Raw genomic sequence first — 27,005 nt, forward strand, 5'->3', positions numbered from 1 at the left:
CTCCTGGAGGCGGGGCCCCTCAGGCCTGTGATTTGTCAGGGAAATCTCAGCCACCTGCTGCCCTCACGCAAATACACCCAAACCCTGGACAGCTGCTCCGTGGGCCTCCAACTCTTAAGACCTGTCTTCCCTCCGAGCTGGGCCGAGACTTAGGGCAGCTCGATCCCTGAGACTCCTGCATTCCCAGCCCAGCAGGACCTCGTGAGTCATGGGGGCAAGGAGTGGGCCCGACCCCGGACGGGAGCAGGGGATGGGGCTGCCCTCCACCTGCAATCCTTGATGCACCCAGAGCAGGGCCAGGCCTGTCCACCCCTCTCTCTGAATCCCCTGGACCCTCCCCCTGCCCCCACCCCCCAGAATCACATCCTGGGGCAGCTGGTTGGGGTTTGTCTGGAAGAAGGATTATCCAGATCAGTCCCTTCTAAGCTCAGCTCTGGCTTGCGCCCTCCCCACGTCACCAGAACCCTCTTCCCCACTACCTGAGCTAAGAAACACAGTTTTGGGTATTGACAAGGGGCCATCTCTGACCCTTGTATTCTGGCTCTGGGGCTGGGTGCCAGGTAGGTCCTGACAGCCAGGATCATCACCATTGGTGGGGCCAGGCCTGGGGTGGGGGTGGGGGCTGCTGGAGCTGTGGTGGCTGCTGTTCCTTTGCACCCTCCCAAACGTCAACCTTTAATCCTCACAGCTTTGCTCTAATCCCATGGGGCCTAATGCTCTTCTCTCTGCCTGCAGAGAGACCCATCGGGGAAGCATCTCCTCCCCATTCCTCCCGCCAGAGCTGGTTGTGGGGGGCTGCTGCTCTAAGCCCTCACTCCTGCTCCCCCCTTCCCCCAGGCTGGGCCCAAGTCTCTGGAAGCCACACACCTCCTCCTGTCCTCCTCCCACCCTGCCAGCTGACTTAATTTGCCTGACGTCTTGTTGGCCCTTCCCTGTCGGTGCCCACACCCCCCTCCCCAGAGTGGGGCCAGGCCAGGCCAGCTCTTCTGGCAGCAGAGCCGGGGCAGGTGACGGGCTGGCGCTGCAGTTGAGGGAGCGACGGGGCGCCTGGGAACCGGAGCTGGAAACCTGGGAGAGGTCCAGTCAGAGCCCAAGTAAGGGGGGGCCGGCCTGGCTCTGCCTCTGGGCCTGGGGCTGCGGGGAAGGCAGGCAGGGCTGGGCTGGCTGCACAGGACTCCAAACGCGGAGGGGCTCCGGGGGAGGTGGTGTGGGCCACCTGTCAGTTCCCTATTTCTTAGAGTGGGCTCCAGCCCTCCTGAGAAGTCTGGTGTGGGGCGCGAGGTAGAGGGATCCCCTATACTTACCGCCCATTCCTGGCAGGAGCCAGAGCTACCTCTCGACCTGTCAGCCATGGGGGAGATGGAGCAGCTGCGGCAGGAAGCGGAACAGCTCAAGAAGCAGATTGCAGTAACAACAGCACCTTCCCACTGGGGACCCCAGAAAACGTGGAAATGGGGACATGAGGGAGTGTGGCCGGGGGGAAGGAGGCTGGACTCACTCCTGAGTGACACCTTAGTGACCCCTGACCTGGAAGGCACCAGAGACTTTCTGGGTTTCATATTTGACATGTCCCCCAACTGTAGATCCCCAAGCCTACCTGCCTCAGAGGCCCATGCACCCCCCTCCCGCCTCCCCCTGCCTAATGTCTGCTTTCCCCCCAGGATGCCAGGAAGGCCTGTGCTGACACCACTCTGGCAGAGGTGAGACTCTTGTCCCTGTGAGCAGGGCCTGAGGGGAGGAGAGGGGATGGGAGCTCCCTGACCAGCCCAAGCTTTAGTACAACAAGTCCCTGGGTGAGGAATAACACTAATTAGTTCAGTCAACAAACATTTAGTGAGGCCTGCTTTGGGCCTGGGGTCGTATTGGAAGCTAAGATGCTGCCCTACTGTCATCCAGAAAACAGGTGCTTACACTGCAGGGTGGTGAGGATGAAGGGAGGAACAGCACTTTGCAAGTCACACGCCCTTATAGACCGCAGTTACTAGTGGTCTGATACTGTACTTCGTCAATTCTAAGACGCACAGTTTTCTATATTTTGACATTTTTGAAATCAAGATGCATCCAACACTAGATGATGCCTTACAATTAAAATTGGCAGCGTTTTTTCTTTCTTAATGATACATGAAAGGAAGGTGCTTCCTAGAGTTATTTGCATCTTAGAGAGGATTAGATATCTTTGTAAGTATTTACTGAACACTTACCCTGAGCCAGACACTGGGCTAAGCTGCTTCAATGCCTAATTTCATTTTCCTGACAAGCCCACAAGGCAGGTGCTATAAACAGTTTATAGATGAGGAAACAGGCTGGGAGAGGTCAAGTCACTTGATCAAGATAATAAAGCAGGTAAATGGCGAGTCAAGTCTATTGGCCCTAGAGCCTCAGACTAAGTCTAGATAGCTGGATAGACTTAAGGGGGGTAGGACGACACATTTCAGGAGCTGCAGTTCAAGGCCATGGTGATACCTGGATACCCAGGTAAAGAATTGGCTATGCTACCATGGTGTGTGCAGGCAGGCTCCTAGCGGTTTGGAAATGTGTACGTATCTTCCTAAGTACGTGTTCGGTGACTTCACATTTTGAAATTGGTCAAGGTGGGAGAATTACAGGATAGAAATCACCTTCCCTCCTCCCCTGGCCCTCCCCACCCCACACTGGAGAGGGATTTGTTAAACACTTAACGACATGCCACTGGTTGTCTCTCATCTACCTAAGCCACTCCAGAGCGGGGACTGATTTCTCCAAGGCTGGGGGCCTGACCCAGAGCCTGGCACAGAGCAGAAACCTGTACAGATCGGTGGCTGTGACACTGACATCTATCTGGTCACGTACCCTGCTCACCCTGATTTCTTAACGCCCCCTTTTCTGCAGCTTGCGTCTGGCCTAGAAGTCGTGGGACGAGTCCAGATGCGGACGAGACGGACGCTCAGGGGACACCTGGCCAAGATTTATGCCATGCACTGGGCCACGGACTCCAAGTGAGACTTGAGAGGTGCCAGAGGGGAGGGGAGGCAGGAAGGATAGGCTTGGGTGACACGGAGTGCCCTCTCCCCAGGTTGCTAGTAAGTGCCTCGCAAGATGGGAAGCTGATCGTGTGGGACACCTACACCACCAACAAGGTACCAGCCCTGCCTCCCGCCCTCCATCGCTCCGTCCTTTCTTGGGGACACATTGCCTGCCCTCCTTTGCTCTCTCCACCTGGGAGCTCAGCCCAGGTCCTGCCCCTGCTCCCCTTGCCCTCCTGCAGGTACACGCCATCCCTCTGCGCTCCTCCTGGGTCATGACCTGTGCCTACGCCCCCTCAGGGAACTTTGTGGCATGTGGGGGGCTGGACAACATGTGTTCCATCTACAGCCTCAAATCCCGTGAGGGCAATGTCAAGGTCAGCCGGGAGCTCTCTGGTCACACAGGTGAGAGGCCCTCTCTTCTGTCCCACCCTGAGGCATCCAGGGGAGTCGCTGGCTGGCTGGCGGGTCGTGGCTCTGCAGCCAGGGCACTGTCCTCACCTCCCCCAGGTTATCTCTCCTGCTGCCGCTTTCTGGACGACAACAACATTGTGACCAGCTCAGGGGACACCACGTGGTGAGGCCTGACACTGGGTGCTGGGCTGGGAGTCAGCCCCGGCCTGGCCTTTCTCGCTGACAGCCTCCCCTCCTCCCTGCAGCACTCTGTGGGATATTGAGACCGGGCAGCAGAAGACTGTGTTTGTGGGACACACAGGGGACTGCATGAGCCTGGCTGTGTCTCCCGACTTCAAACTCTTCATCTCGGGGGCCTGCGATGCCAGCGCCAAGCTCTGGGATGTGCGGGAGGGGACCTGCCGGCAGACGTTCACTGGCCATGAGTCGGACATCAACGCTATCTGTGTGAGCCCCCTCTGTGCCCCAACACCTGGGACCACCTCACCATCCCAACACGCATCCTTCACCCCCTGCCAGAGCTCCCCACCCCCGTGTTTTTAACTTTCCACTTTAACATAACCTCACCTTACAGAGAAGTTGTAACAAAAAGAGCTCCCACCTAGCCTCCACCCACATTCGCTGTTAACAGTTTACCGCATTTGTTTTGTCCTCCTCTGTAGAGGGCGGGATGGAGGAATGGATGGATAAATGATTGACAGCTAGCTAGACACACACATACATCCCAATGGAGATATACATTTTGTGTTTTTTTGTTGTTGTTGTTAAGGATATTTTTCCATTGATCTTTCTAGAGAGAGTGCGAGAGGGAAAGACAGAGAGAAATATCTATGTGAGAGAAACACATTGATTGGTTGCCTCCTGCACGAGCCCTGACCAGGGCCCGGTCCAGGGAGGAGCCTACAACTAAGGTACGTGCCCTTGACTGGAATCGAACTCGGGACCCTTGGTTTGCAGGCCGACGCTCTACCCACTGAGCCAAACCGGCTAGGGCTTTTCTTGGATTTTTTAGAGTAAGTTGCAGACATCATACCTCTTTACCCCTTAAATCAGGGGTCCTCAAACTTTTTAAACAGGGGGCCAGTTCACTGTCCCTCAGACCGTTGGAGGGCCGGACTATAGTTTAAAAAAAAAAAAAACTATTGCCGAAACCGGTTTGACTCAGTGGATAGAGCATCGGCCTGCGGACTGAAGGGTCCCGGGTTCGATTCCGGTCAAGGGCATGTACCTTGGTTGCGAGCATATCCCCAGTGGGAGATGTGCAGAAGGCGGCTGATCGATGTTTCTCTCTCATCGATGTTTCTAACTCTCTATCTCTCTCCCTTCCTCTCTGTAAAAAATCAATAAAAAAAACCAAAACAAACGAACAAACAAAAAAACAACCATGAACAAATTCCTATGCACACTGCACATATCTTATTTTGAAGTAAAAAAACAAAACGGGAACAAATACAATATTTGTATTTGCATGTGGCCCGCGGGCCGTAGTTTGAGGACCCCTGCCTTAAATACTTCAGTGTGTATTTCCTAAACACAAGGCCATTCTCTTAAAAAGCCACAGTATAGTTCTTAAAATCAGGAAATTTAACATTAATGTAGACACAATAATATAGTCTACAGTCTATATTCGCATCTCACCGAGTATCTCAACAATACCCTAACAGCAGTGGGGGTTTTTTCCTGCCAGGAACACATGTTGCATTTTCCTGCCACATCTTAGTTTCCTTTAAACTGGAACTGTTTTTCTACCTTTGTCTTGTGTGACATTGACATTTTAAAAGAGTACAGTACAAACCAGTTTTCTGTAGACTTCCCCTCTGTGTGGGCTGACCTGACATTTCCTCATGATGAGATTCGGGTTATGCATTTGTACTTGGCCCTGCGCCTACACTCTGATCCACTGAGTGTGGCGGGAAGGGGCAGAGACAACCTCCCGCTTCTAGCCCCGGGAGCCTGGGCAGGCTGCAGGCGCTCGCTCAGCCTCAGGGAATAATGCCGTCTGTCATGAGGAGCCAGGGCAGGGTGTGGGGGAGCCGCCAGCGCATGAAGAGCGATGCCGTGGCCTTTCTCACCGCAGGCCAGGGGAGGGGCAGCCAGGGCGGCTGAGGCAAGCAGCTTGCCCGGGAGCCACCGGGGCAGGAGCCAGGGAGAAGGCAGGAGAGGCAGCGGTGCCCAGGTCTGAGTCCTCACCCCTTGCCCCCTGTGTGCCCTCAGTTCTTCCCCAGTGGAGAGGCCATCTGCACAGGCTCAGACGACGCCTCCTGCCGCCTGTTTGACCTGCGGGCAGACCAGGAGCTGACGGTCTACTCCCACGAGAGCATCATCTGTGGCATCACATCCGTGGCCTTCTCCCTCAGTGGCCGCCTGCTCTTCGCAGGCTATGACGACTTCAACTGCAATGTCTGGGACTCCATGAAGGGCGAGCGTGTGGGTAAGGGTCCCCCTACTGCCACCTCAGCCAGCTCCCCTTGGGGGAACTTACTGCTGCTCCCTGGTCATTAGGTAACTCTGGGCTCTGCCCCTGCAACCGTGTCCCTTTGGTTCCCAATGTGGGGTCATCTTCTCTGGAAGAAGAGTTGCTCCCAGGGCCTTCCCTACCGCCCAGGGCCCGAGCCGCTCCCTCCAACGCAGCTCCTCCAGGCTGTGCCCAGGCCTGAGGACCTGAGTGTCCCGCCAGGTCTGGGATTCAGGGGCGGCTTCATTGCAGGGAAAGGGAGGCCTCGGGGAACCATGCAATGAGCGGATCAAGGTCCAGAGTGATCTGAGGGCCCTGACCCCCAGCGAGGGGCTCATGGACCAGCCTGGTCTGCAGTTGAGTCAGTGTGGCTTCTTCTCTCGGGAGAGGCCAGGTGCTCAATGAAAATAACACTGGCCAGAAAGTCAGGGTCCGAACCCTAATTCTGTGGCTTATTTTCCAAGTGCCCTTGGGCATGGCCCTTCTCTCTGGGCCTCAGTCTCTTGGTTTGGAAACAAAGAAACAGCACAAAAGGGTTCCTTCCCACGTTTTCCAGTGCCCATCAGGTGCCCCTTTCTTTTCTCATAGCACACGGACACTGCCTGCCGACCCTTCGCCATCCCTCTCCGCCCCTCCCCTGCCCTAAGTTCTTGGCAGAGATTGGCTTCAAGAGAAGCCGCACTGCTTAGGGCTAATCCTCTTTGGGTCTTCCCGTCTCCACCAGGGGGCTGGAGTCGGAGCCCAGCCTACCTAACCTGGGGTTCCTGTCTGTGCCTGCACACACACTCCCTGCCACATCAGCATGTGTAGACCCGCTAACTCCTCTCCCTTTTCCTCAGGCGTCCTCTCCGGCCACGACAACAGGGTCAGCTGCCTGGGGGTCACAGCTGATGGGATGGCAGTGGCCACTGGCTCCTGGGACAGCTTCCTCAAAATCTGGAACTGAGAAGGCTGGAGGAGGGGAGGGAAAAGGCCATGAAGACACTCAGCTGCCCCTTCCCCTGCCCAATTTCTTTAAGGTTCCTTAAAGTCTTTCTCTCCTACACCCCAGCTGCCACTCCCACAAGCTTTCTCCTTTGAGGCCCATGGGGAACACAGGGTGTGCCTCTGGGAGACAGCATCAGGGCTGGGCAGAGAACCACCCCATCTCCTCCCATGGCCTCCCCTCTCTGTGGTCCTGATAGTTTCTCCCCTAATGAGTAAGGACAACGGACCCCTCCCCAGCCCTTGGCAGCCCAGCAGGTTTCAGTATAGGCTCCAGGCCCTAGGATTCCTCCTCCAGAGCTACCACCTTTGTCCAGGGAAAAGACCGGGGTGGACAGGGTGCTCGGCCCTGTGACTATGGCTCTGGCACCACCAAGGTCCTGGCTCCCTTCTCCTTCATGCTTTCCCCTTTTTCTACCTTTTTCCCCCCCTCTCCAAAGTACCTGCAATAAAGTATAGCACCTGGTATATCTGTGATGTTTGGCTTTCACCTTACTTCTGTTCCAAAAAGATTCAGTTCCCACTTAAGTAATGAAGTGTTAGAGGTAAAAGTGAGAAAGATTGGGTACCAGACAGCTTGTGGGCAGAAAGCAGGGTAGAGGCAGAAGCCCCAAGTTCGTGGGGAAGGCCGGAGATGGATTAGGAGAGAAGGTATTCACCAGGTGGCTTGGGAGTGCGTGCACAGCAGTTCACCATAGCCTGCCTGTGGTGCGTACATGTGTGTTTGTTTAGGAGGAATCCTATATAATAAAACCCTAATATGCAAATCTCCCAAATGGCGGAATGCCCAGTCGCTATGATGCACACTGACCACCAGGAGGCTTGGGGGCAGCTCCTGCGTTGAGCGTCTGCCCTCCCCACCCCCCCCACAGAGGGAGGCAATTGGGGACCAGTGGACAGCGCTAGGCCACCAGCCAAGGTGGGTGCTAGTGGGGGGGCCCCCCAATCACCCTGCCCACCATTCACCCCAAAGATCGGCCCTGATCGCTGGCCAGGCCTAGGGATCCTACCCTATGTATTGGGAATAGTCTCTTAGATTTAAAAATTAAAACCTGGCAAGGCTACTCTAACACTGAAAAAAACAGGATGATGCAGCGATGACATGCATGGACTCTGGCTTGCACATTTTTTTAATTTATTTTTTTTTAAATACATTTTATTGATTTTTTACAGAGAGGAAGGGAGAGAGATAGAGAGTTAGAAACATCGATGAGAGAGAAACATTGATCAGCTGCCTCCTGCACATCTCCCACTGGGGATGTGCTTGCAAACAAGGTACATGCCCTTGACCAGAATCAAACCTGGGACCTTTCAGTCCGCAGGCCGATGCTCTATCCACTGAGCCAAACCAGTTTCGGCTGGCTTGCACATTTTGTGGTCAGCCCTGATTCTGACACTTATAACTGTGTGACAAAGCCAATTAACTTCTCTCTGCTTCAGTTTGTCCACCCATAAGATGGGGAAAATGGTACTACTGCCTCAGAAGGATCATGTTATGTACTACTTTTTATAATCAGGGCAAAAAAATGTAGTTGCCCATATAACAACAAGATGCCTTTCACCTGTATGAAAAGTATGGTCACTGGTGCATATAGCATCCTCAATTGTGACAGGGATGTCCAACTGCCGGTTTACATCCCCCCCTGAGGGCGCAGGCCAGGCTGAGGGACACAAATTTCGTGCACTGGGCCTCTAGTCAGGTTATAAAAGGCCTTGAATGTAAGGCTAGTCTAGACTTTATCCTAAGGCCAATGGAAAACCATTAAAGAGCTTTGAGCAGAATAATAATGTGATCAGCTATGCTTCTCAGAAAGATAAATCAAGCAGCCATGCAGGTTGATGAAATGGAAAAAGGAGAGACAGGAGGGAATAAAGGGAACAGTAGGAGCCAGGTGGCAAGAAATTGCAAGAGCAATAGGACAGAGGGCACAAGGAAAGGGATGGGAAAGTGATTCAAGATACAGAACCAGGATTTAGTGACCAAGTGCCTGGATATGAGATATTAAGAGGGAAGGATTCAAAATGATGGCCACGCCCTGGCTGGTGTGGCTCAGTTGGTTGGAGCATAGTCCCGTACACCAAAAGGTGGCGGGTATGAGGAGGCTGGAGGAGGGGAGGTAAAAGGCCATGAAGACACTCAGCTGTCCTTTCCCCTGCACATACCCAGGTTGCTGGTTTGATCCCTGGTCCTGATGGGGAACATGCTGTCAGGCATGTGCAAGAGGCAACTGATTGATGTTTTTTGCTCTTTCTCTCCCTTCCTCTCTAAAATCAATTAAAAAAATTTTTTTTAATGTTTTAAAAAGCCAGGCCATGTGGCTCAGTAGTTGGACATAGAGCTATGAACCAGGTCATGGTCTAATTCCCTGTTAGGGCATATGCGTGGATTGTATTCGATCCCCAGTTGGGGGCATGCAGGAGGCAGCCAATCAATGAATCTCTCATCATTGATGTTTTTATCTCTCTCTCCCTCTCCCTGCGTCTCTGAAATCAATAAAAATGTTTGTGCTTTTTTAAAAATATATTTTCATTGATTTTAGAAAGGAAGGGAGAGGGAGAGATAGAAACATCAATGATGAAAGAGAATCACTGATTGGCTGCCCCCGAATGCCCCATATTGGGGACGGAGCCTGCAACCGGGCATGTGCCCCTGGCCGGAATCGAACCCAGGACCCTTCAGTCCACAGGCTGATGCTCTATCCACTGAGAAAACTGGCCAGGGCAATAAAAATTCTATCTAATAGACAAACATGGTAATTGACCATACCTTCGTTACACCTCCCACAGGCTAATCAGCACGATATGCAAATTAACCACCAACAAAGATGGCGGCTAATTTGCATACTGCAGGCAGGGCGGGACAGTGCCATCCCGCCTGCCCTGCCACCATCTGGGCCTGCTATCTGCGACCCAGGGCAGCAGAGCAGTGCAGCAGCGATTGGCCAGCCCACCCAGCCTCCATCTGGGCATTCCCTGTGCGACCCGACCCGGGGCGGCGCCCCAACCCCTGGATCTGCCCTGCCGTGTGTGAGCGCCACCTGGGAAGGCGGGGCAGGCACCGAGGGATCGGGCCTGCCATCTGCCACCCGGGGAGCAGGCCTAAGCCAGCAGGTGGTTATCTCCCAAGGGGTCCCAGACTGTGAGAGGGCACAAGTGGGGCTAAGGGAAACCCCCCTAACCCCCCTCCCCCCACCAATGCACAAATTTTTGTGCACCAGGCCTCTAGTATGTTAATTAAAATAGAAAAAGAGGGGAAGAGAAATAGCTTTTTGAGGAAAGATCACAAATTCAATTTTAGACAAACTGACTTTGGACTGCCTATGGGGCAGATGGATATGGTCAGGGTTAGACAGAGAGACTTGGAAGTAACCGGAATACAGGTAAGTAGTAGCTAATCCCTAAAAATAAAGAGAGGAAAGAGCCAAGGACAGAGTTCTGGTGAACACCGGAATTTAAGGGAGGTGTGTTGAGGAGATTTGGAGGTACCCGTGCAGGGGCACTGAGGCCAGGGAACACAAGCTCCCCAGCCTGCCTTTCTACATGAAGACGACCCAGTGCAAGGTTTAAGAATAACAGTTAACAACATCACTTAAAATCACTTACTTTAATATACAAGAAACACATAATACACAAAGAAAGCCCAAGAAAGCTATCAGTTCCTGAGCTGGTAGTTTAGGGGGAGTCGAAGAAAATGCGTCTTTCCAGTCTCCCAGGGAAAGAAGGGATGGGAGGACTCAGAATGTCACTAGACCCTGGTGAATCCAGGGGGGCCACCCAGGGCCTAGTTCTCTGCCAAGGCAAAGTGCTGGTTTTCCTTGTCATGGTCCTGACCTTGCTCCCACGCTTGGCCTCCGGTTCTCAGAAGTCGTCCAGTTCCCAGAATGGCCCCTTCCTTTAGTTCCCTAACATTTTCACTCAGGGGAGAAGGCCGCTTACCCTACAAAAGGCAGGATGCAAGTTGGGGGAGGGAGGGAGGTTGTTCAGGAGAGGGAAGACAGGGGGAAAGGGCCTCCCACCTCCACGCTGGACTTCCTAGGAACAGCCTCCCCCTCCCCCTTTACCTGTCGTACTGTCCGAGTCCCAGGGGAGTTGTCATCCTGCAGGATGGTGAGGGGAGACCTCCCTAGTGCCTTGCCCCTTGGTTTCCGTCTATTTCGCTTAGAACCTAGGTGGGTAAAGAGTTAAAGAAAGGAGCCAAAATTAGGGGCTTACCGTTTATTCCTCCTAAACTATCTGTAGACATTATCCCAAGACATCATTCCAATTTCTCTCCCTTATAGCTTGCCCTTAGATTCTGTACCTGAAGGTCTAGGCGTCTCAGGGTCTCTCATGGCCTTGTTTGAGCCGTGCCTGGTCCTAAGGGTTTCTGAGGGCTGTCCTGTTTCTTCCTCGGAAAACACCTGCTTGGAGGGGAGCTCAGTCTGGCTCCCATGAGGCATCTGGTCCTCCAGGGAACACTGGGTGCCCAGAGGCAAGTCCAAGTCGGAAGATGAAGGTACCTCTAGGGGCAGAACAGGCTCCGGGGGCAGATTTGATTTGGGGGCTTCCGTCTCAAATTCTTCACTCAGCTCTTTCACCAGCGGGGTTGTGAGCTCTAGAGGAGAGACGTGAAGTGAGATAGTGACTCCCTGATACAAATTGTTCAGCAAAGAGGAAAAAAATACAGAAGCCTTAGGATTCATGCCCTGGTGGGTGAGGAATTGAGAATAGGGAAATCAAGGTGGAAGGGAGCAAAATGTTGAAGAAAGAGTGAGATGAGTTCACAGCAGGAGGATAGAGGCTCCTTTAAGAAGCCCTGAGAGGATGGCTTCATTGACCCCCCACCCAAGGATGCTAGCTGACAACCTCATCAGATTTCCCTGGGCCCACACTTACCTCCGCTGCTGGTCTTCATAGGTGTCCGTGCAATGCCAAGGGTCGGAGAGCGGGGATCCGAGTCCTGGGCCTGATTAGCGTCCTCCAGCTGCTCCCCCGCTGCTCGGTTTGGCTGTGGAGAGCTCTCCACCTGTCAAGACCAAAGGCCATTGAAGTATGGGCCCTGACTCTTCTTCCCTCCCAGCTCTCCAGCCTCAGGCCAATGTTTCAGGCAGGAATTGCCAAGCCAAGGCCTTCCGACATTCAGGGGAATGTAGAGGTGGGGAGTTGGGGGCTCTCTTAAAATCAGATTAGGCAGAGGCCCAAGAATTCGAAGAGTTTCTCTTGCTGCCCCTCCCGCGGCCCAGAGTACCTGGATGGGAGTGCGCAGGATGCCGGCACTAGGTGACCGCGGGTCCGCCACTCGAGCCAGAAGCTTGTTGTGCGGCGGAGGCCGCGCCGGAGTGACTAGAACGCTCTTGGCTGAGCCCATCTCAATCCGGAAGAGGAGGGTGGGGCAGGGCCCGGCCCGGGGCGAGGAGGGTATGCCTGTGAGAAGTGACTCCGGTCTCAGCCCCCACCGCGACCATGTTCGACCTCGGACTCCACACCACCCGATCTTCCCAGATCCCAGCTAAGGAATCTCCTGGCCGCTGGGCCAGAGGCCTCTGTGGGGACGGGGCAGCTGACAAGGCGGCGCATTCCGGGCCTGCGGGGCCCCCTTACTTACTCATATATTTAAATCACTTACCGGGCCCCAACTCCACTTCGGTGCACGGCAGCTGCAGCCTCAACTCCCGAAGCTGAGTTTCAAACCTCCCGCCACGCCCCCTGCCGTGACCCTATTGGCTGAGCGGACGCAGGCTCCGATAGGCCCGCTATGGGAGACCCGCCTACAAGGAGGGAAGCCATTGGGCTGAGAGGACGTCTATCATGGGAACCACGGGGTCGATGGGCAGCGGCTTGGTTCACCTCCTGGACAGAAGGGGAATTTTGTTCCTATTAGGCTCCAAGTTGTCCATCGTGAAACTTTACGGAGTGCCAGTCTTCGCTTTTGAGACCTTCAGCTTCAAAAACCAAATTATTTTATTTAAAAAAATAAAAAAAAGAATTATTATGCCATTATGTACGGATTCAGGCGGAGGCAGAGTTATGAAGGTTTTTTTGAGGCGAGAGAAATAGTGATCCGTAGAGGCTGACGGCGTCATCAATCACTGGCCTCTAGCCCTCTCACACTCCGCCTCCTTAGGTGGGCCCTTCCCAAATACCAAGTCTCCAGGAGAGTCTCAGGTTGATTTACACAACCGCCAGTTTCTGCTCTTCAGGAGGCACGCGAAGGGACTGTGGGGGGGTCCCGGAGTGCGAGCAGCGACAACTCTGGGGCCCCCCTCGCTGCTCGGCCCTGGAAGAGTGGGATTGGTTCTCTGGACCATCGATTGCATTGGAGGCGCTTTTCATTGGCTTCAGTCAAGAGTAGGGCAGAGGGCGGAGCACTGGAAGGCAGGCTCCGTCCAACTGCCATTCTCGCGCGTCTTCCCTGGAGCGCATGCACCTAACGAGTAGTGCTCATTGGACCGCCAGAGTACGGGGAGGGGGACTAGGAAAGGTGGGAGCTGCTCTGTGTGAAGGAGCTACTGCCGGTGTCATGGCGGAGCTGAGTGAGGAGGCGCTGCTGTCAGTATTACCGACGATCCGGGTCCCTAAGGCTGGAGACCGGGTCCACAAAGACGAGTGCGCCTTCTCCTTCGACACACCGGTAAGCCCCTTCCCCACGTCCGCAGCGAGCACGACTTCCTTCCATAGCCCTGGTCATTCTGCCGGGGCCTGCAAGGCTTGGGCTACCGCCTCCTTGCGATGCACCATGGGACGTGTAGTCTCCCATGCTACTCCCTGCCGTTGCTTTCAATTAGCTGGAGCTGCCGTGTGACTACCGCCCCCGGAAGCCACCGCGCCCACCTCATCCGCTCCCCGTCTCGTGGAGCACTGTGGGGATTGTAGTCGCTCTCTCCCCTCTGCCGTTCTAAGCTAGGGGCGCAACCCGATCATTGGACTACATCTCCCAAATGGATACCTGCCAAAGCCTGGGAGTTGGCCTTGCCTATCGCGCATGGTTCTCCGGGGTTTGTAGTCTCGTGTAGGAAGGATGGGGCGACCCTCCACTGTTCTGGGCCACGGCGGAGGTTGGAGGGTGGATACTGCGGTTCATAGGCAGCTAGTAGTCTGGAAGTGGCCGCGAGGAAGGCCGTTTCTGAGAAAGGCCGAGCTACAGAGCCTCCACCCATGATTAATATGGACAGGGGGCGGGGAGGTGGGTCATTGGTGGTAGGGAGGGGAGGAAAGCTCTAGGCGTTTCTCCTTTAAGGTGAACCATTCCCGCGGCCTCCTCTTTTCCCCCCCGCGCATCACAGAAAGCAGAGGGGGCCCTTTTCAAAGTATTTTCAGAGAGATGGTTTCCTTCTTACAGGACACTAAGGCCTCTTGCCCATCCCACTGGCACTCTTGACTAGTTAGACAAAGCCACCACCCACACCATGCTTCACGTTATGCAGGCTCCACCCGGCACCTCCCTTCCTGCTCTTCTCCCTTCTTGTGTCACTCGCAAGCAGAGGCAAGGCTCAGGCCAGGGCAGAGCCTGGAACTGAGAGGGCAGCAGCCTGGCTGGGATCCGCCCCCCTCATCAGCCCTCCCCTCCAGCCGCTGCTGGGCCCTGCCCTGGGTGTTCAGCCAGACCAGCTCATGGCCAGGAAAACTGCAAGTCAGAGTGGAAAGGATCATTATTGCAATGCTGAGTATAGGAGAGTGATCCAAAGCCAAGTGCAGGGTCACCACTGATTTGTGGTTTGCTTGGTTTGCTAGGCTTTGAGCCTGGCCTCACACAATGTGCTGGTCTCCGAAGTCTGGCTCTGGTAAAGCTAAAGCTGAAAGAGGACTGCTCAGAGCCGAGCTCCAGGGCTCCCAGTCTTTGGGGAACCCAGCGTTTTCCATTTCCCACAGAGGAGCTTAATCCCTGCGGTCTCCTCCTGCCCCCCGTTACCAGAGGCATGGCTGGGCGAACCACCGTCTTTCCCAGGAGGAAAAGGTTTTCCTTAATTACCAACTGATGGTAGAAGTCAGTGGATTCCTCTTTAAGCGCCTGTCTTTCTCCTAGTAACCGCTTTGAATAATCCCAAAGGCATTTTGGTCATCTTTTTACACTTCACTTCTCTCACCCCAGGTCGAGAGAGCTCCAGTGTGGCTGAGTTGCTTTGCTCACAAACTTCCAGCACATATGATTATCTTCAAATCGGGTTCATGGTAGAAAGAGAGCTTACGTGACCTGCCTGATGGGAAAGGTTCTATTTGTTTATGACTCTTATAATCCGCGCCGTTCTAGGGCGTGGAACACAATCTGTGGGATCAGGAACTGCCTTAGATGATGCCCTATTTTTACTATGGCAGCAGAGAATTTTCCAAGGCCGCTGGGGCTTTTATCCCAGGACGAAGATGCCTGCTGATGCTCAAAACCGTGGATCTGGGGGGTCTAAGGGAAGACTCTGCTGTTGTCCCAATTTCCTCCTCCACCTTCTCCATCACTTGAGTCACAGAGGCACTGGGAGGCTTGTTCAGTGTGGGGAAAGCCCATCCTCTCCCGTCAGCCGTGGTTTAGAGTGGACACCTGTCTCTCCTTGTTTTCTGCCTGGGTTATATGTGTCCCACCTATCTCAGCAAGTGTTGCTCGATTGTTCTAGAAAGGGGCTGGCTTTGAGGTTGGAGGTTGATGCGACTTCATTGGGGATTTAGTTATTGGTCAGAGGGGAGGTGACAGGGTGGCTGGAGAATGACATGATCCCTGCCAGGCTGAGTCCCCGTTCAGCTGTGAGCTGCACACAAGGCATTGTTCCCCTGGAGTCAGGCTTCAGCAGGAGAGGAGGGAGACGACTCAGTGAGGACCGGGTTCAGCTACCTAGCAGAGTATGGTAGAGGAAAGGTCTGGTCTTGCTGGCGAGCTCTGGGGTTAGATATACTAGAAGAATCTCTGCTTGTCCAGTCTGGTAGGTCTTTCTTTCTTTTTAAATCTTTATTGTTGAAAGTATTATATATGTCCCCCTTTTCCCCCTATTGACCCCCTCCAGCCCGTCCCCACCCCCCGCCCCAGGCCTTCACCACCCTGTTGTCTGTGTCCATGGGTTATGCATAGTGGTAGGTTTTCTTAATCCTGGAGATCAGGTGGGGTTTGTCATGTTGTCCTTGGTTTAGGTTCAGTGTCTGACATACAGGTCTTTCCAAGGAAGGACCCTGTTCCCCTCTGAATGTGGTTCCTGGTACTGGAAGTCTATGGTATTTGGTCCCCTGTTATTTTCTGGGTCTCTTGGCTCCAGAGAAGAGGTGGAGGGAGCTCTCTGCAGTTGATTGGAGGGCTCCAAAGAAGGAGCGAGGAGGAAGAGGAATGGTGACTGAAAGGTGTTCGGCTCCTGCTGTCCTTGATGGTTGTTATCAAAGGATGGGGAAACCTTAGCCACGTACTAAGTACCAAGCAGGGAAATGACTTACCAAGAGCCACACCTTGTTAGAGAACAGAAACTTCCTTTGGAAACCAGAGGTTTTCGAGCCCAGGCCTTCGTCTGCCCACCTGGCCAGGCTTAACCCCCAGTGTTTCCTCCCCTGCTTCTTGTCCTGCAGGAGTCGGAGGGCGGCCTCTACATTTGCATGAACACATTCCTGGGTTTCGGGAAGCAGTATGTGGAGAGACATTTCAACAAGACGGGCCAGCGCGTCTACCTGCACCTCCGGCGGACCCGGCGCCTGGTCGTGGTAGGGGCTGGGCCTGGGGACATCCTGGCATGTCCCCCTGGGCCCCCATTTTGAATCTGTTCCGTTCTGACTTCTGTAGGCCTCACTTCCCCTCTCACCTGTGTCTGTTGGTATCGTGAAAACCCAGCACACGTTTTTTAGCTCCACTCTCTTCTGAGATTAACTCACTGTATCCCGTCCATTCTCCCCCTTTGTCCCTGACCTGGTGCTGATTGCTGACCCTGCCTCCCTGCCTCGTTGCAGAAAGAGGAGGACACCACCACGGGCACTGGAGACCCCCCCCGGAAGAAGCCCACCCGGCTCGCTATCGGTGAGCACCCCTGCGTCCGTTCCTCTCCCGGAGCTGGTCTTCCCTGCTCTCAGAAGTACTAGGAAAGCCCCAAAGGAATGAGCCTCATCAGTGGGCCTCGAACTCCGGAGGAACATTTACCTGTGCTCGTTGTCCTGCTATTCTTCCCTGTCTCACCAGGTGTCGAAGGCGGGTTTGACATCAGCGAGGACAAGTTTGAGTACGATGAGGATGTGAAGATTGTCATTTTGCCGGATTACTTGGAGATTGCCCGGGATGGGTTGGGGGGACTGCCTGAGTTTGTCAGAGATCGGGTACGAACATTTTCCCGCCCTCCCAAAAATGTGAGGGCAAGCACTGAGAAAGCTAAAGACCAAGTGCTAGAGGGGCACATGGGGCTGGGGCTGGGCACTGTCTCTGACCCTCTGCTTTCCCCAGGTGACCAGCGCAGTGGAAGCTCTACTGTCGGCCGACTCAGCCTCCCGCAAGCAGGAGGTGCAGGCCTGGGATGGGGAAGTACGGCAGGTGTCCAAGCATGCCTTCAACCTCAAGCAGCTGGACAACCCTGCTCGAATCCCTCCCTGGTGAGACCTGGCCCCTCGACCTCGAGGCACAACCCCCAGAGCAGGACAAAGAGGCCGCCCTCCTGGGGGGCCTGGGGGGGAGCCGGGAGCAGGACAGTTAGGGAGACGGGGGGCGGGGAGCTAAGCGGGGACGTCCGAGCAGAGGAGGACAGAGAGCTCGTGGATCTGGTGGGGGAGCCGGGAGCAGGACAGTTAGGGAGACGGGGGGAGGGGAGCTAAGCGGGGACGTCCGAGCAGAGGAGGACAGAGAGCTCGTGGATCTGGGGGGGAGCCGGGAGCAGGACAGTTAGGGAGACGGGGGGAGGGGAGCTAAGCGGGGACGTCCGAGCAGAGGAGGACAGAGAGCTCGTGGATCTGGTGGGGGAGCCGGGAGCAGGACAGTTAGGGAGACGTGGGGGCGGGGAGCTAAACGGGGACGTCCGAGCAGAGGAGGACAGAGAGCTCGTGGATCTGGTCGGGGAGCCGGGAGCAGGACAGTTAGGGAGACGGGGGGCGGGGAGCTAAACGGGGACGTCCGAGCAGAGGAGGACAGAGAGCTCGTGGATCTGGTCGGGGAGCCGGGAGCAGGACAGTTAGGGAGACGGGGGGCGGGGAGCTAAACGGGGACGTCCGAGCAGAGGAGGACAGAGAGCTCGTGGATCTGGTCGGGGAGCCGGGAGCAGGACAGTTAGGGAGACGGGGGGCGGGGAGCTAAGCGGGGACGTCCGAGCAGAGGAGGACAGAGAGCTCGTGGATTGGCAGGGCCCAGAGAGTCCCCTTTCTCCTCCACTCTGCAATACCCCTGGTCCATATTTCAGCCCATTTTTTTCTCCTGGGTTAGTGGCTGGAAGTGCTCCAAGTGTGACATGAGAGAAAACCTATGGCTCAACCTGACGGATGGCTCCATCCTCTGTGGCCGACGCTACTTCGATGGCAGTGGGGGCAACAACCATGCCGCGGAGCACTACAGGGAGACAGGCTACCCGTTAGCCGTCAAGCTGGGCACCATCACACCTGACGGAGCTGGTACTCCTCCCTCCTCAGCCGCCTCCATGCCAAAATGTCTTTTAACTGTTACTTGTTTTATATGGAACAAATAATACATGAGTACGTTCTCTTGAGAAACAATGAAAATATTGCAGATAAGACTAAATCTCCCATTACCCTTCAAACCTCAGTCCTCTTTCTAGAAGTTGTTATTATTATCCGATAAGTAAGCAACCCTCCCAACCCATCTGACACTAGACCCTTATCCCTCGGGGTCACAATTAATTCCAACCCTCACCCTGTTTCACCCCATCTTTCCTGACAGCCATCCCCAGAAGGTTCAAGGGAGCCAAGAGGGTTATCCTACAGGCTCATCCTTCTATCCCTCCCACCAAGGCCCCTCAGGTCAGGCCAGTCCTGAGCCACCCCCGGTGACACTGCCTCTGCCTCCTGTCCTAGATGTGTACTCGTATGATGAGGACGACATGGTCCTGGACCCCAACCTGGCTGAGCACCTGTCCCACTTTGGCATCAACATGCTGAGAATGCAAAAGGTAAGACCTGTTCAGCTTCAGATTCTTCTTACTTCTGCTCATTAGGCCCTTCTTCCTCGCCTGAGGCAGAACACTGCATTTGCCACAGTTATTCCAGGCCCCATGATATGTGGGCTTTGAAGAACTTTCTAGAATCATTTGTTCATTCATTGAATACTCCTGAATACCTACTATGTGCCATTCACTAATAAGGCAGGTGTGGTCCTTCTTTTATCGACTTATAGTTTATATGGGAAGGCAGATGTTAATCATATGCTCACGCAAATAACTGAATAATTGCAAACTGTGCGGGGTACTGTGAAAGAGATGGGAGGGGGCGGCCATGGTTTACAGCAGGGTCCTGGCCTAGCCGGGGGCATCAGGGAAGTTTCTCTGAGGAAGCTGTTGCTTGAGTGGAGACCTGAGGGGTGAGGAGGGGTAACTTTGGAATGGGAAACACGCTTCAGGCAGAGGGAATTGCGTTCATTCATTCCCTCATTCAAGCCTGATGACTGTCCTCGGGGACAGTTGCTGTGGCCACCTAGACAGGCTGGATGATATCCGGCACACCTCCATAGTTCGGCAGATCCAGGCTCCAGCTGGGTTTCGTCCGAGATCTGTCACAGATCAATGTGAAAACCCAGGGCTGAGCCCACCCCTTGTCTGAAGTGCCCCTTCCCTGCAGACGGACAAGACGATGACCGAGTTGGAGATAGATATGAACCAGCGGATCGGCGAATGGGAGCTGATCCAGGAGTCGGGCGTGTCCCTGAAGCCCCTGTTCGGGCCTGGCTACACCGGCATCCGGAACTTGGGCAACAGCTGCTACCTCAACTCAGTGGTCCAGGTGCTCTTCAGCATCCCCGACTTCCAGAGGAAGTGAGTGGCGCCTTCCCCCCGGCCCCGGCTCTGCACCCCTCACACCCAGCTCCTCTCTGGGTCACCAGCCTCTGGGCACACAGCTCTTCCAGCTGCCCTCAGCACCTCTGTTCTAGTGCTAGTCCTCTTACACTGTGGCTGGTGTGCAATGCAGGGAGTGAGTTGTAGAACTGCACCATCGTCACCCAGTCACACACAAGCCCCCACTGAGAGCAGAACACCAAATCCCAGGGCTTTCTGAGGCCTCCTGACCGACTCAAGGGTGAGCAGATGGTCTTTATTTTAGGCCCATGACATCAGATAAGCATCTAAAGTGGACATGTAACCCTGGGGAAAGGGGAGGACTTGGGACACGAAGGTAGAAGGAAGGCAGATTCTTTCTCGAGGAGGCTGGGGCGGACTGCCTCAGTGCACTGCATACTGACGTAGTTGAGGAAGGAAGAAGGGCAGGCCGGTGGAAAGAAATGGACCTCGAGGTTTAACCACATAACTCCTCACTGTGGAGGGAGCCTGTTCACAGAGCGGGTAGATAATTTCTCCCTCGGCTTTTCGGCTGAGCCCAGACCAAAGCCCCTCCAACTCTCCTTCCCTTGACTCTTAGGTATGTGGATAAGCTGGAGAAGATCTTCCAGAACGCCCCGACGGACCCAACCCAGGACTTCAGCACCCAGGTGTAGGTAGCCAGGTCCTATGCACAGAGGCTGTGACCGCCTCGCAGCCTGTCTGCCCCTCTCCTCCGTGACCGCCTGGCGCGGCAGCAGTTTAGCCCTGGCCAGTTAAACGCTGTCAGATGATTGCCTTCTTGGCATGCTTACTGCCTTCAGATGGGAACCTGAGGTTTTCCACGTCTTACAGAGTTGTCTTAGGAGGGCTTTCAGCCAGGATTGGGTTGGGGAGGAAGAGGTATAGCAGATGTCAGATCATCATTGGTTGACTAGAGCCAAGTGGTTCTCTTGGATGTTAACGTAGGGCCAAGCTGGGCCATGGCCTTCTCTCTGGAGAGTATTCCAAGCTACCACCGGAGTCCGGCAATGGGGAGCAGGTGTCAGAACACAAGGTGAGTAAGGACTCCATCCCTTTCAGGCTCTGGCATGATGGGGAAACTGAGGTGGGAGATGTCTCACTTGTTGGCCTCTTGAGCCCCAGCTAATTGGCTGCCCTGGCTCTGCCTAGGAAGTTCAAGATGGCATTGCCCCTCGCATGTTCAAGGCCCTCGTTGGCAAGGGTCACCCCGAGTTCTCCACCAACCGACAGCAGGATGCCCAAGAGTTCTTCCTTCACCTTATCAACATGGTGGAGGTAAGGGCTGAGCAGATGACAAGGGAGGACCCTCTTCCAAGTCCTCCCATCCACCTGCAATCACTCCCTCTCCCTCCTGCCCCTTCCTGCCTGCCAGCCCCACCCCTGAACCTGGCAGTCTGCATGCACTGTGCCTGCCCTGTGGTGGCAGTGACACCCAAGGAGAATAGTAGAGCCAAGCATGGTCCTTACACTGGATGGGCTTGCTGCCTCATGAAGGATACACCCAAAGAAAATGCAACTGGGATACTTCCTGCCTATCAGGAGGACTACAAGCACATCCCAACACAGTCCCGCAGTGCTGTGACCCGGCCAGAATCTGGGAGGGGGTGGGTAACTAGGGAAGGCCTCCGCTCTGTTCCTGCATCCCTGCGCTCTCGGGTAGTCTCCCTTCCCTTTCCCTCTGCTGCCTCCTTAACCCCCAAAGACCCTTTTAGGCCCCCATTTCAGTCCCTGGCTACCCAGACCTCCCCACCTGCCTCTTTCCCATAGAGGAATTGCCGGAGTTCTGAAAATCCTAATGAAGTGTTCCGCTTCTTGGTGGAGGAAAAAATCAAGTGCCTGGCCACAGAAAAGGTGAAGTACACACAGAGAGTGGACTACATCATGCAGCTGCCTGTGCCCATGGACGCAGCCCTAAACAAAGGTAGGGGGCTCTCGGCCAGGCCTGGGTGCGGGTGCAGTCTGAGGGCTATGAAGAGCGTTGGGCATCTAATAGGAGCAGAGCCCATGGTACGCCTTGCTGCCCAGCCCGTGGTCCTAAGCGAGGCCATAGGGGGAAGTAGGATTAACCTCGCCCACAGCCTATCAGCAGAGCTGTGTTAAAAAGAAGCAAGATCACATACAGATGCTTGTCAGGTGGGATGCAGAGCCAGCAGGGCCAGGCTAGGAGGGAAAGAGCATCACCCTCTGAAGGAGCCACCCACCAATTCTGTCACCAGAGGAGCTTCTGGAGTATGAGGAGAAGAAGCGGCAAGCCGAGGAGGAGAAGCTGCCACTGCCAGAGCTGGTTCGGGCCCAGGTGCCCTTCAGCTCCTGCCTGGAGGCCTACGGGGCCCCTGAGCAGGTGGACGACTTCTGGAGCACGGCTCTGCAGGCCAAATCAGTAGCTGTCAAGTAAGTCCTGGTGGTCTGGGCTGAGGGTTTCGGGCCTGTGTCAGGGTGGTCCCTGAGATACTATCTGCCTCTGTCTCCTTCTGTCGTTCCTCTTTTGGGTGGAATCTCAGAATTGCATCAGTTGAGGCTGGTAATCTGGCCCTGGTGGGAGCCAAGAGGCCCTAGCAGGAGCAGACTCAGACGATTACTACATAGTCCCTTGTCCTGGCCAAACCACTCCCTCTTCTCTCATGGCACAGGGTCACTTTAGTGCTGCTTCTCTCCACTCCCTGCCTCGATCCTGGCAGGGCAGACACTGAGTATCACTGGTGAACAGAGTGTGGGTTTCCAGCAAATGCTTTCACTTTTTGCCTAACTCTGTTGGCATGAGCGTGAGATCTGTGAGTGCTGGTCTCCAGAGAAGCCAGCCGTCCACCCCTTTGCTGCTCCTGTCAACAAGCCAGCCCTTGCCCTGGCTCCCGCCACTCCTTGTTTGCAGATGCTCTGATGCCTGCCCAGGGCGAGATGAGAATATGGGGTATCTTCTGGGCTGTTAGGTCTTCTACCTATGAGAGGCTGAACCCCAGGGTGGGGCTTTCAGGGTAGGAGAGGCTTGGGATTGTCTGGGTTCCAGGACATTCTCTCTTCCCTAGGACCACACGATTTGCCTCATTCCCTGACTACCTGGTCATCCAGATCAAGAAATTCACCTTCGGCTTAGACTGGGTACCCAAGAAACTGGGTATGATGGCTGGGACACGTGAGGGAGGTTAAGCAGAAGAGGCCTTGATATATGTAAACTAACGTTTCTCTAACTTCCCTGTGAAAGAAGAAAGCATTACCTTAGACCAGTGGTTCTCGACCTGTGGGTCACGACTCCTTTGGGGGTCGAACGACCCTTTCACAGGGGTCGCCTAAGACCATCGGAAAACACATATATAATTACATATTGTTTTTGTGATTAATCACTATGCTTTAATTATGTTCAATTTGTAACAATGAAAATACATCCTGCATATCAGATATTTACATTACGATTCATAACAATAGCAAAATTACAGTTATGAAGTAGCAACGAAAATAATTTTATGGTTGGGGGCCACCACAACATGAGGACCTGTATTAAAGGGTCGCGGCATTAGGAAGGTTGAGAACCACTGCCTTAGACGTTTCAGAATATGTCTAGTTTGAAAAGCACTGACTAAACATATTAGAAGACTTCTTTGATTTTTTTTGAGAGAAACATTGGTTTGTTGTTCCACGTATTTATGCATTCATTGGTTGCTTCTTATATATGCCCTGATCAGGGATCAAACCCACAACCTTGGCATATGGGGACGACTCTCTAACCAACTGAGCTACCTGGCCAGCACCAAGACTGCTTTGATTTTAGAGTTATAATTTACAACCAAACATGATCTTCATAGTTTTACAATTTTTATTTTTTCAATTGTTAAGATGTTTTCATTTTAATAATCTGGAAATAATTAGTTCTCATGGGCCTTACAGGCCCCTGCTGACTGAGAACTCTGATTTAACCTCAATTCCTAGATAAGTTGAGACTCACACAAGTATAAAATCATCCTGTCCCACAAGTTGGAGGCCCCCCTTCCTTGCCCATAGCTCATTTGTGGTAGATCTAGGGCTGGAATCCAGGTCTCCTGACTCCCAGGCCACAATTAAGACTGGTATCCTCTGAACAGCTTCCGATCACAGGGCAGTGCTAAGATACGGTGCCTGGGCTTGAGATTCCCAGAGTGCTTTTTCAGGGAGGGCCTCGGGGAGCTCCCGAGTGACCCTTTCCTGCCATTCCCATGACAGATGTGTCCATCGAGATGCCAGATGAGCTAGACATCTCCCAGTTGAGGGGTACAGGGCTGCAGCCTGGAGAGGAGGAGCTGCCTGACATTGCCCCACCCCTGGTCACTCCGGATGAGCCCAAAGGTAGCCTTGGTTTCTATGGCAACGAAGACGAAGACTCCTTCTGCTCCCCTCACTTCTCCTCTCCGACATGTTAGTGATTCTTTTTCCTGCCTGTCTCTCTCCCTTGCTGATGGGGGTCTTCTCTGCCTGCCTCCCCACAACCCTGTCCTTTGTGTTTCTCCTGTCCTCCCTTTCCAATTTCCTCTGCCCTCTTGGGGTGGACTGAGGACCGACGGAAGCACTCCCAGCCACGTTCTCTGTGTGGATGGCAGTAGCATTGCCTCCCTACCCTTGTCACCTATTGGTTAGGTGTGGGGGCTGCGTATCATACTCCAGAGAAAGAGCCCATTCTGTGAGATTGGGCAAGGAAGGATCTTTAGCTTTGGTCTGTGCCTTTAGGATACTGGACCCACTTTGTGTTGTCTGTCGTTTCAGTTCTGGGATAAGGTGCCAGGCTGTAGAAGAAAAATGCATGGAATGGAACGGTTGGGAGAGGGCTGGGGGCTGGCCTGTGGGTTGGAGGAGAAGGTGGAGCAAATAGTGGCCCAAGGAATCGGTCACCGTGCCCAAACTTCTCCCACCACAGCCCCCATGTTGGATGAGTCGGTCATCATCCAGCTGGTGGAGATGGGCTTCCCTATGGATGCCTGCCGCAAAGCTGTCTACTACACCGGCAACAGCGGGGCCGAGGCTGCCATGAACTGGGTCATGTCTCACATGGATGATCCAGGTAGGTAGGGATGGGTGGCAGGGCCTGGCAGGGCCACCATCCTCCCCCAAACGCTTCAACCCCTTCGCATCCACAGATTTTGCAAACCCCCTCATCCTGCCTGGCTCCAGCGGGCCTGGCTCCACGAGTGCGGCTGCGGACCCCCCACCAGAGGACTGCGTGACCACCATTGTCTCCATGGGCTTCTCCCGGGACCAGGCCCTCAAAGCTCTGCGGGCCACGGTAGGGCTGCCCCCAGCTCAGGACTGGGGCCTCTGAGGTCAAAGGGGGGTGGGAATGAGGTTCCATTCTTCGTAAGCAAGACCGAGGACAGCCGCTGCGGACTGGCCAGGGCTGGGCTCCACCCTTTTGTGGCTGTGATGAGGAGCTGAGGCTTTCCCTGGCGGTCTTCTTGTGCCCAGACTTGTTGGAAATATAATGCTTTCCTCCTCTCCAAGAACAACAGTTTAGAACGGGCTGTGGACTGGATCTTCAGCCACATTGACGACCTAGACGCGGAAGCTGCCATGGACATCTCGGAGGGTCGCTCAGCTGCCGACTCCATCTCTGAGTCTGTGCCGGTGGGACCTAAAGTGCGGGATGGTTCTGGAAGTGAGTGTCCCCGGGAAAGGGGGCAGGCCAGTCTGCTCTACCGGAGCCTCATTCCAGGGCGGCTCTGCTTCCCTCGGGCAGAGGGCGCAGGAGCTCTTTTCCTGCGACATGACTCCTGACGGTGGGGTTCTAGGAGGCGGAGATAGACTTTTGACCCAATACATGCCTACACACCCTGAATTTGAGCTGTTAAGTACATCTTTGGACTGTCACTCAAGGATTCCTTTCTCATTGTCTTCTCTGCCCTCCCCTTCTCTCCATCCCTAGAGTACCAGCTCTTTGCCTTCATTAGTCACATGGGCACCTCCACCATGTGTGGTCACTACGTCTGCCACATCAAGAAGGAAGGCAGGTGAGGGGCCACGGTGTGCATTGGAATGGGGGAGTGGTGGTAGAAGTGAGCAGGGCCACCTGAAACCCTTAGAGTATGTGTGGAGAAGGTGAAGGGCTGCCTGGTGGGAGCCACAAATCCACCAGGGATGAGAGAATGCCCGACAGCAAACATCAGGCAAACGACAGGCCGTTGGGCTGGGTCGGCCTCTTGCTTCTGTAGGTATTTTAATGAGCATAACTACATTTACTCATTTATGTATTATCTGTGGCTGTTGTCACTCTGCAAGAGGAAAATGAGTAGTTATATCAGAGACCCAATGGCCTACCAAACCTTCTGGCCCTTCAGAGGAGAAGCTTGCCGACCCCTGCCTTAGAGGAATGGGCGGGGCCGGGGGAGGGGGTGTCTGGAGGATCTGCCGACACCGAGTAGGGGAAATGGTCTTTGTCAGACAGGTAGCAGCTGGACTGTAGGTTTGGGGGGCTTTCCCCACAATCTCCAGGATTGACTCCAGAGCCTGGGTCAGAGAAACCTAGCTGAAGCGCTGTGGACTGCTCAGTTTGTTCATCCTTTCCCACCTCTCCCCACCTTTCCCAGATGGGTGATCTACAACGACCAGAAAGTGTGTGCCTCTGAGAAGCCGCCCAAGGACCTGGGCTACATCTACTTCTACCAGAGAGTGGCCAGCTAAGAGCCTGTCCTGACCCTTACCGCGGAGGGCAGGGGCAGGGGCAGGCCACCTGGCATGAGGGAGAGGGGCTGGGAGTGGACTGCAGCCACTGGCTCCGCACCCTTTTCCTTTCTTGTCCCCTGCAGCAGGGAAGAAGCTAGAGGCGCTAGGAGAATGGCTGGGCAGATGGACACTCAAGAGACTTTGGGATAGAGCAGGAAGGGGACGGGAGGGTGGCTGCCTGTCTGTGAGGAGACTATGTTGCTTCCCCTCCCTCTGGGCCCTCATTCCTCTGCTTCTCTAGTCCTGCCAGCTCCTGGTGTGGAAGGGGCTTATTTGTGTGTGTGTGTATGTGTGTGTGTGTGTGTGTGTGTGTGTGTATGTGTGTGTCTCGCTTTGTGCAGCCTCTTCCACAGAAGGGGGTGTCCCTGCTCCCCCCTCCCCTTTGTGTTTGCTCCCTGTGTGGTCAGGTCAGAAGGGATATGAGGGAAATGGGGACCCCCTCGCCCTCCTGCCTCAGTCTTTCCTCTACCCTGTCTCTACCCTGTCCTCTGGAAAATGCCAAAATACATGATGTGAATAAAAGTACAGTGGGTGAAATTGTGTCCTGTTTGA

At 54.5% G+C, this 27,005-nt stretch overlaps 3 protein-coding genes across 6 annotated transcripts; 2 read left to right on the top strand and 1 right to left on the bottom strand.

The window, feature by feature from the left end:
- Positions 1-59: 59 nt before the first annotated feature.
- Positions 60-7,318, top strand: GNB3 (G protein subunit beta 3). The gene is made up of 10 exons (XM_059682086.1): positions 60-1,094; positions 1,321-1,407; positions 1,662-1,700; positions 2,869-2,975; positions 3,053-3,116; positions 3,245-3,407; positions 3,513-3,579; positions 3,662-3,863; positions 5,631-5,847; positions 6,711-7,318. Exons 2-10 carry the CDS (start codon positions 1,351-1,353, stop codon positions 6,815-6,817), a joined length of 1,023 nt encoding a protein of 340 aa, XP_059538069.1. The 5' UTR covers positions 60-1,094; positions 1,321-1,350; the 3' UTR covers positions 6,818-7,318.
- A 3,126-nt stretch (positions 7,319-10,444) lies between these two features.
- On the bottom strand, positions 10,445-12,754 carry CDCA3 (cell division cycle associated 3). Its single transcript, XM_059682089.1, has 6 exons — positions 12,461-12,754; positions 12,083-12,258; positions 11,731-11,860; positions 11,156-11,449; positions 10,917-11,020; positions 10,445-10,792 (listed from the first exon to the last, which is right to left on the bottom strand). Exons 2-6 carry the CDS (start codon positions 12,200-12,202, stop codon positions 10,637-10,639), a joined length of 804 nt encoding a protein of 267 aa, XP_059538072.1. The 5' UTR covers positions 12,203-12,258; positions 12,461-12,754; the 3' UTR covers positions 10,445-10,636.
- A 365-nt stretch (positions 12,755-13,119) lies between these two features.
- Positions 13,120-26,990, top strand: USP5 (ubiquitin specific peptidase 5). Of its 4 annotated transcripts, none has more exons than XM_059682081.1 (20): positions 13,120-13,465; positions 16,369-16,500; positions 16,744-16,810; positions 16,970-17,103; positions 17,228-17,373; positions 18,194-18,378; positions 18,799-18,893; positions 19,558-19,751; positions 20,353-20,424; positions 20,721-20,808; positions 20,925-21,050; positions 21,543-21,696; positions 21,992-22,166; positions 22,799-22,887; positions 23,967-24,158; positions 24,655-24,798; positions 24,875-25,020; positions 25,236-25,389; positions 25,657-25,741; positions 26,318-26,990. In XM_059682081.1, exons 1-20 carry the CDS (start codon positions 13,256-13,258, stop codon positions 26,409-26,411), a joined length of 2,682 nt encoding a protein of 893 aa, XP_059538064.1. In that variant the 5' UTR covers positions 13,120-13,255; the 3' UTR covers positions 26,412-26,990. The 4 variants fall into 4 exon arrangements, with proteins under 4 accessions (XP_059538064.1, XP_059538066.1, XP_059538065.1 ...); XM_059682083.1 differs by having other exon boundaries at positions 23,967-24,089; XM_059682082.1 differs by having other exon boundaries at positions 16,369-16,494.
- Positions 26,991-27,005: the final 15 nt, after the last annotated feature.

Source organism: Myotis daubentonii, chromosome 2 (assembly GCF_963259705.1).
Source record: "Myotis daubentonii chromosome 2, mMyoDau2.1, whole genome shotgun sequence".
NCBI classification, from domain to species: Eukaryota; Metazoa; Chordata; class Mammalia; order Chiroptera; family Vespertilionidae; genus Myotis; species Myotis daubentonii.

Bases quoted from the DNA above. Each gene is read 5' to 3' on its own strand.
- GNB3 (XM_059682086.1), top strand. From the start codon at position 1,351: ATGGGGGAGATGGAGCAGCTGCGGCAGGAAGCGGAACAGCTCAAGAAG. The intron at 3,117-3,244 runs GTACCAGCCCTG...GCCCTCCTGCAG, and splicing joins ACACCTACACCACCAACAAG to GTACACGCCATCCCTCTGCG. The intron at 5,848-6,710 runs GTAAGGGTCCCC...CCTTTTCCTCAG, and splicing joins CATGAAGGGCGAGCGTGTGG to GCGTCCTCTCCGGCCACGAC.
- USP5 (XM_059682081.1), top strand. From the start codon at position 13,256: ATGCACCTAACGAGTAGTGCTCATTGGACCGCCAGAGTACGGGGAGGG. The intron at 21,697-21,991 runs GTAGGGGGCTCT...TTCTGTCACCAG, and splicing joins GGACGCAGCCCTAAACAAAG to AGGAGCTTCTGGAGTATGAG. The intron at 25,742-26,317 runs GTGAGGGGCCAC...CACCTTTCCCAG, and splicing joins CACATCAAGAAGGAAGGCAG to ATGGGTGATCTACAACGACC.
- CDCA3 (XM_059682089.1), bottom strand. From the start codon at position 12,202: ATGGGCTCAGCCAAGAGCGTTCTAGTCACTCCGGCGCGGCCTCCGCCG. The intron at 11,861-12,082 runs GTACTCTGGGCC...TGGTCTTGACAG, and splicing joins TCCTGCGCACTCCCATCCAG to GTGGAGAGCTCTCCACAGCC. The intron at 10,793-10,916 runs GTAAAGGGGGAG...TGCCTTTTGTAG, and splicing joins GGACTCGGACAGTACGACAG to GGTAAGCGGCCTTCTCCCCT.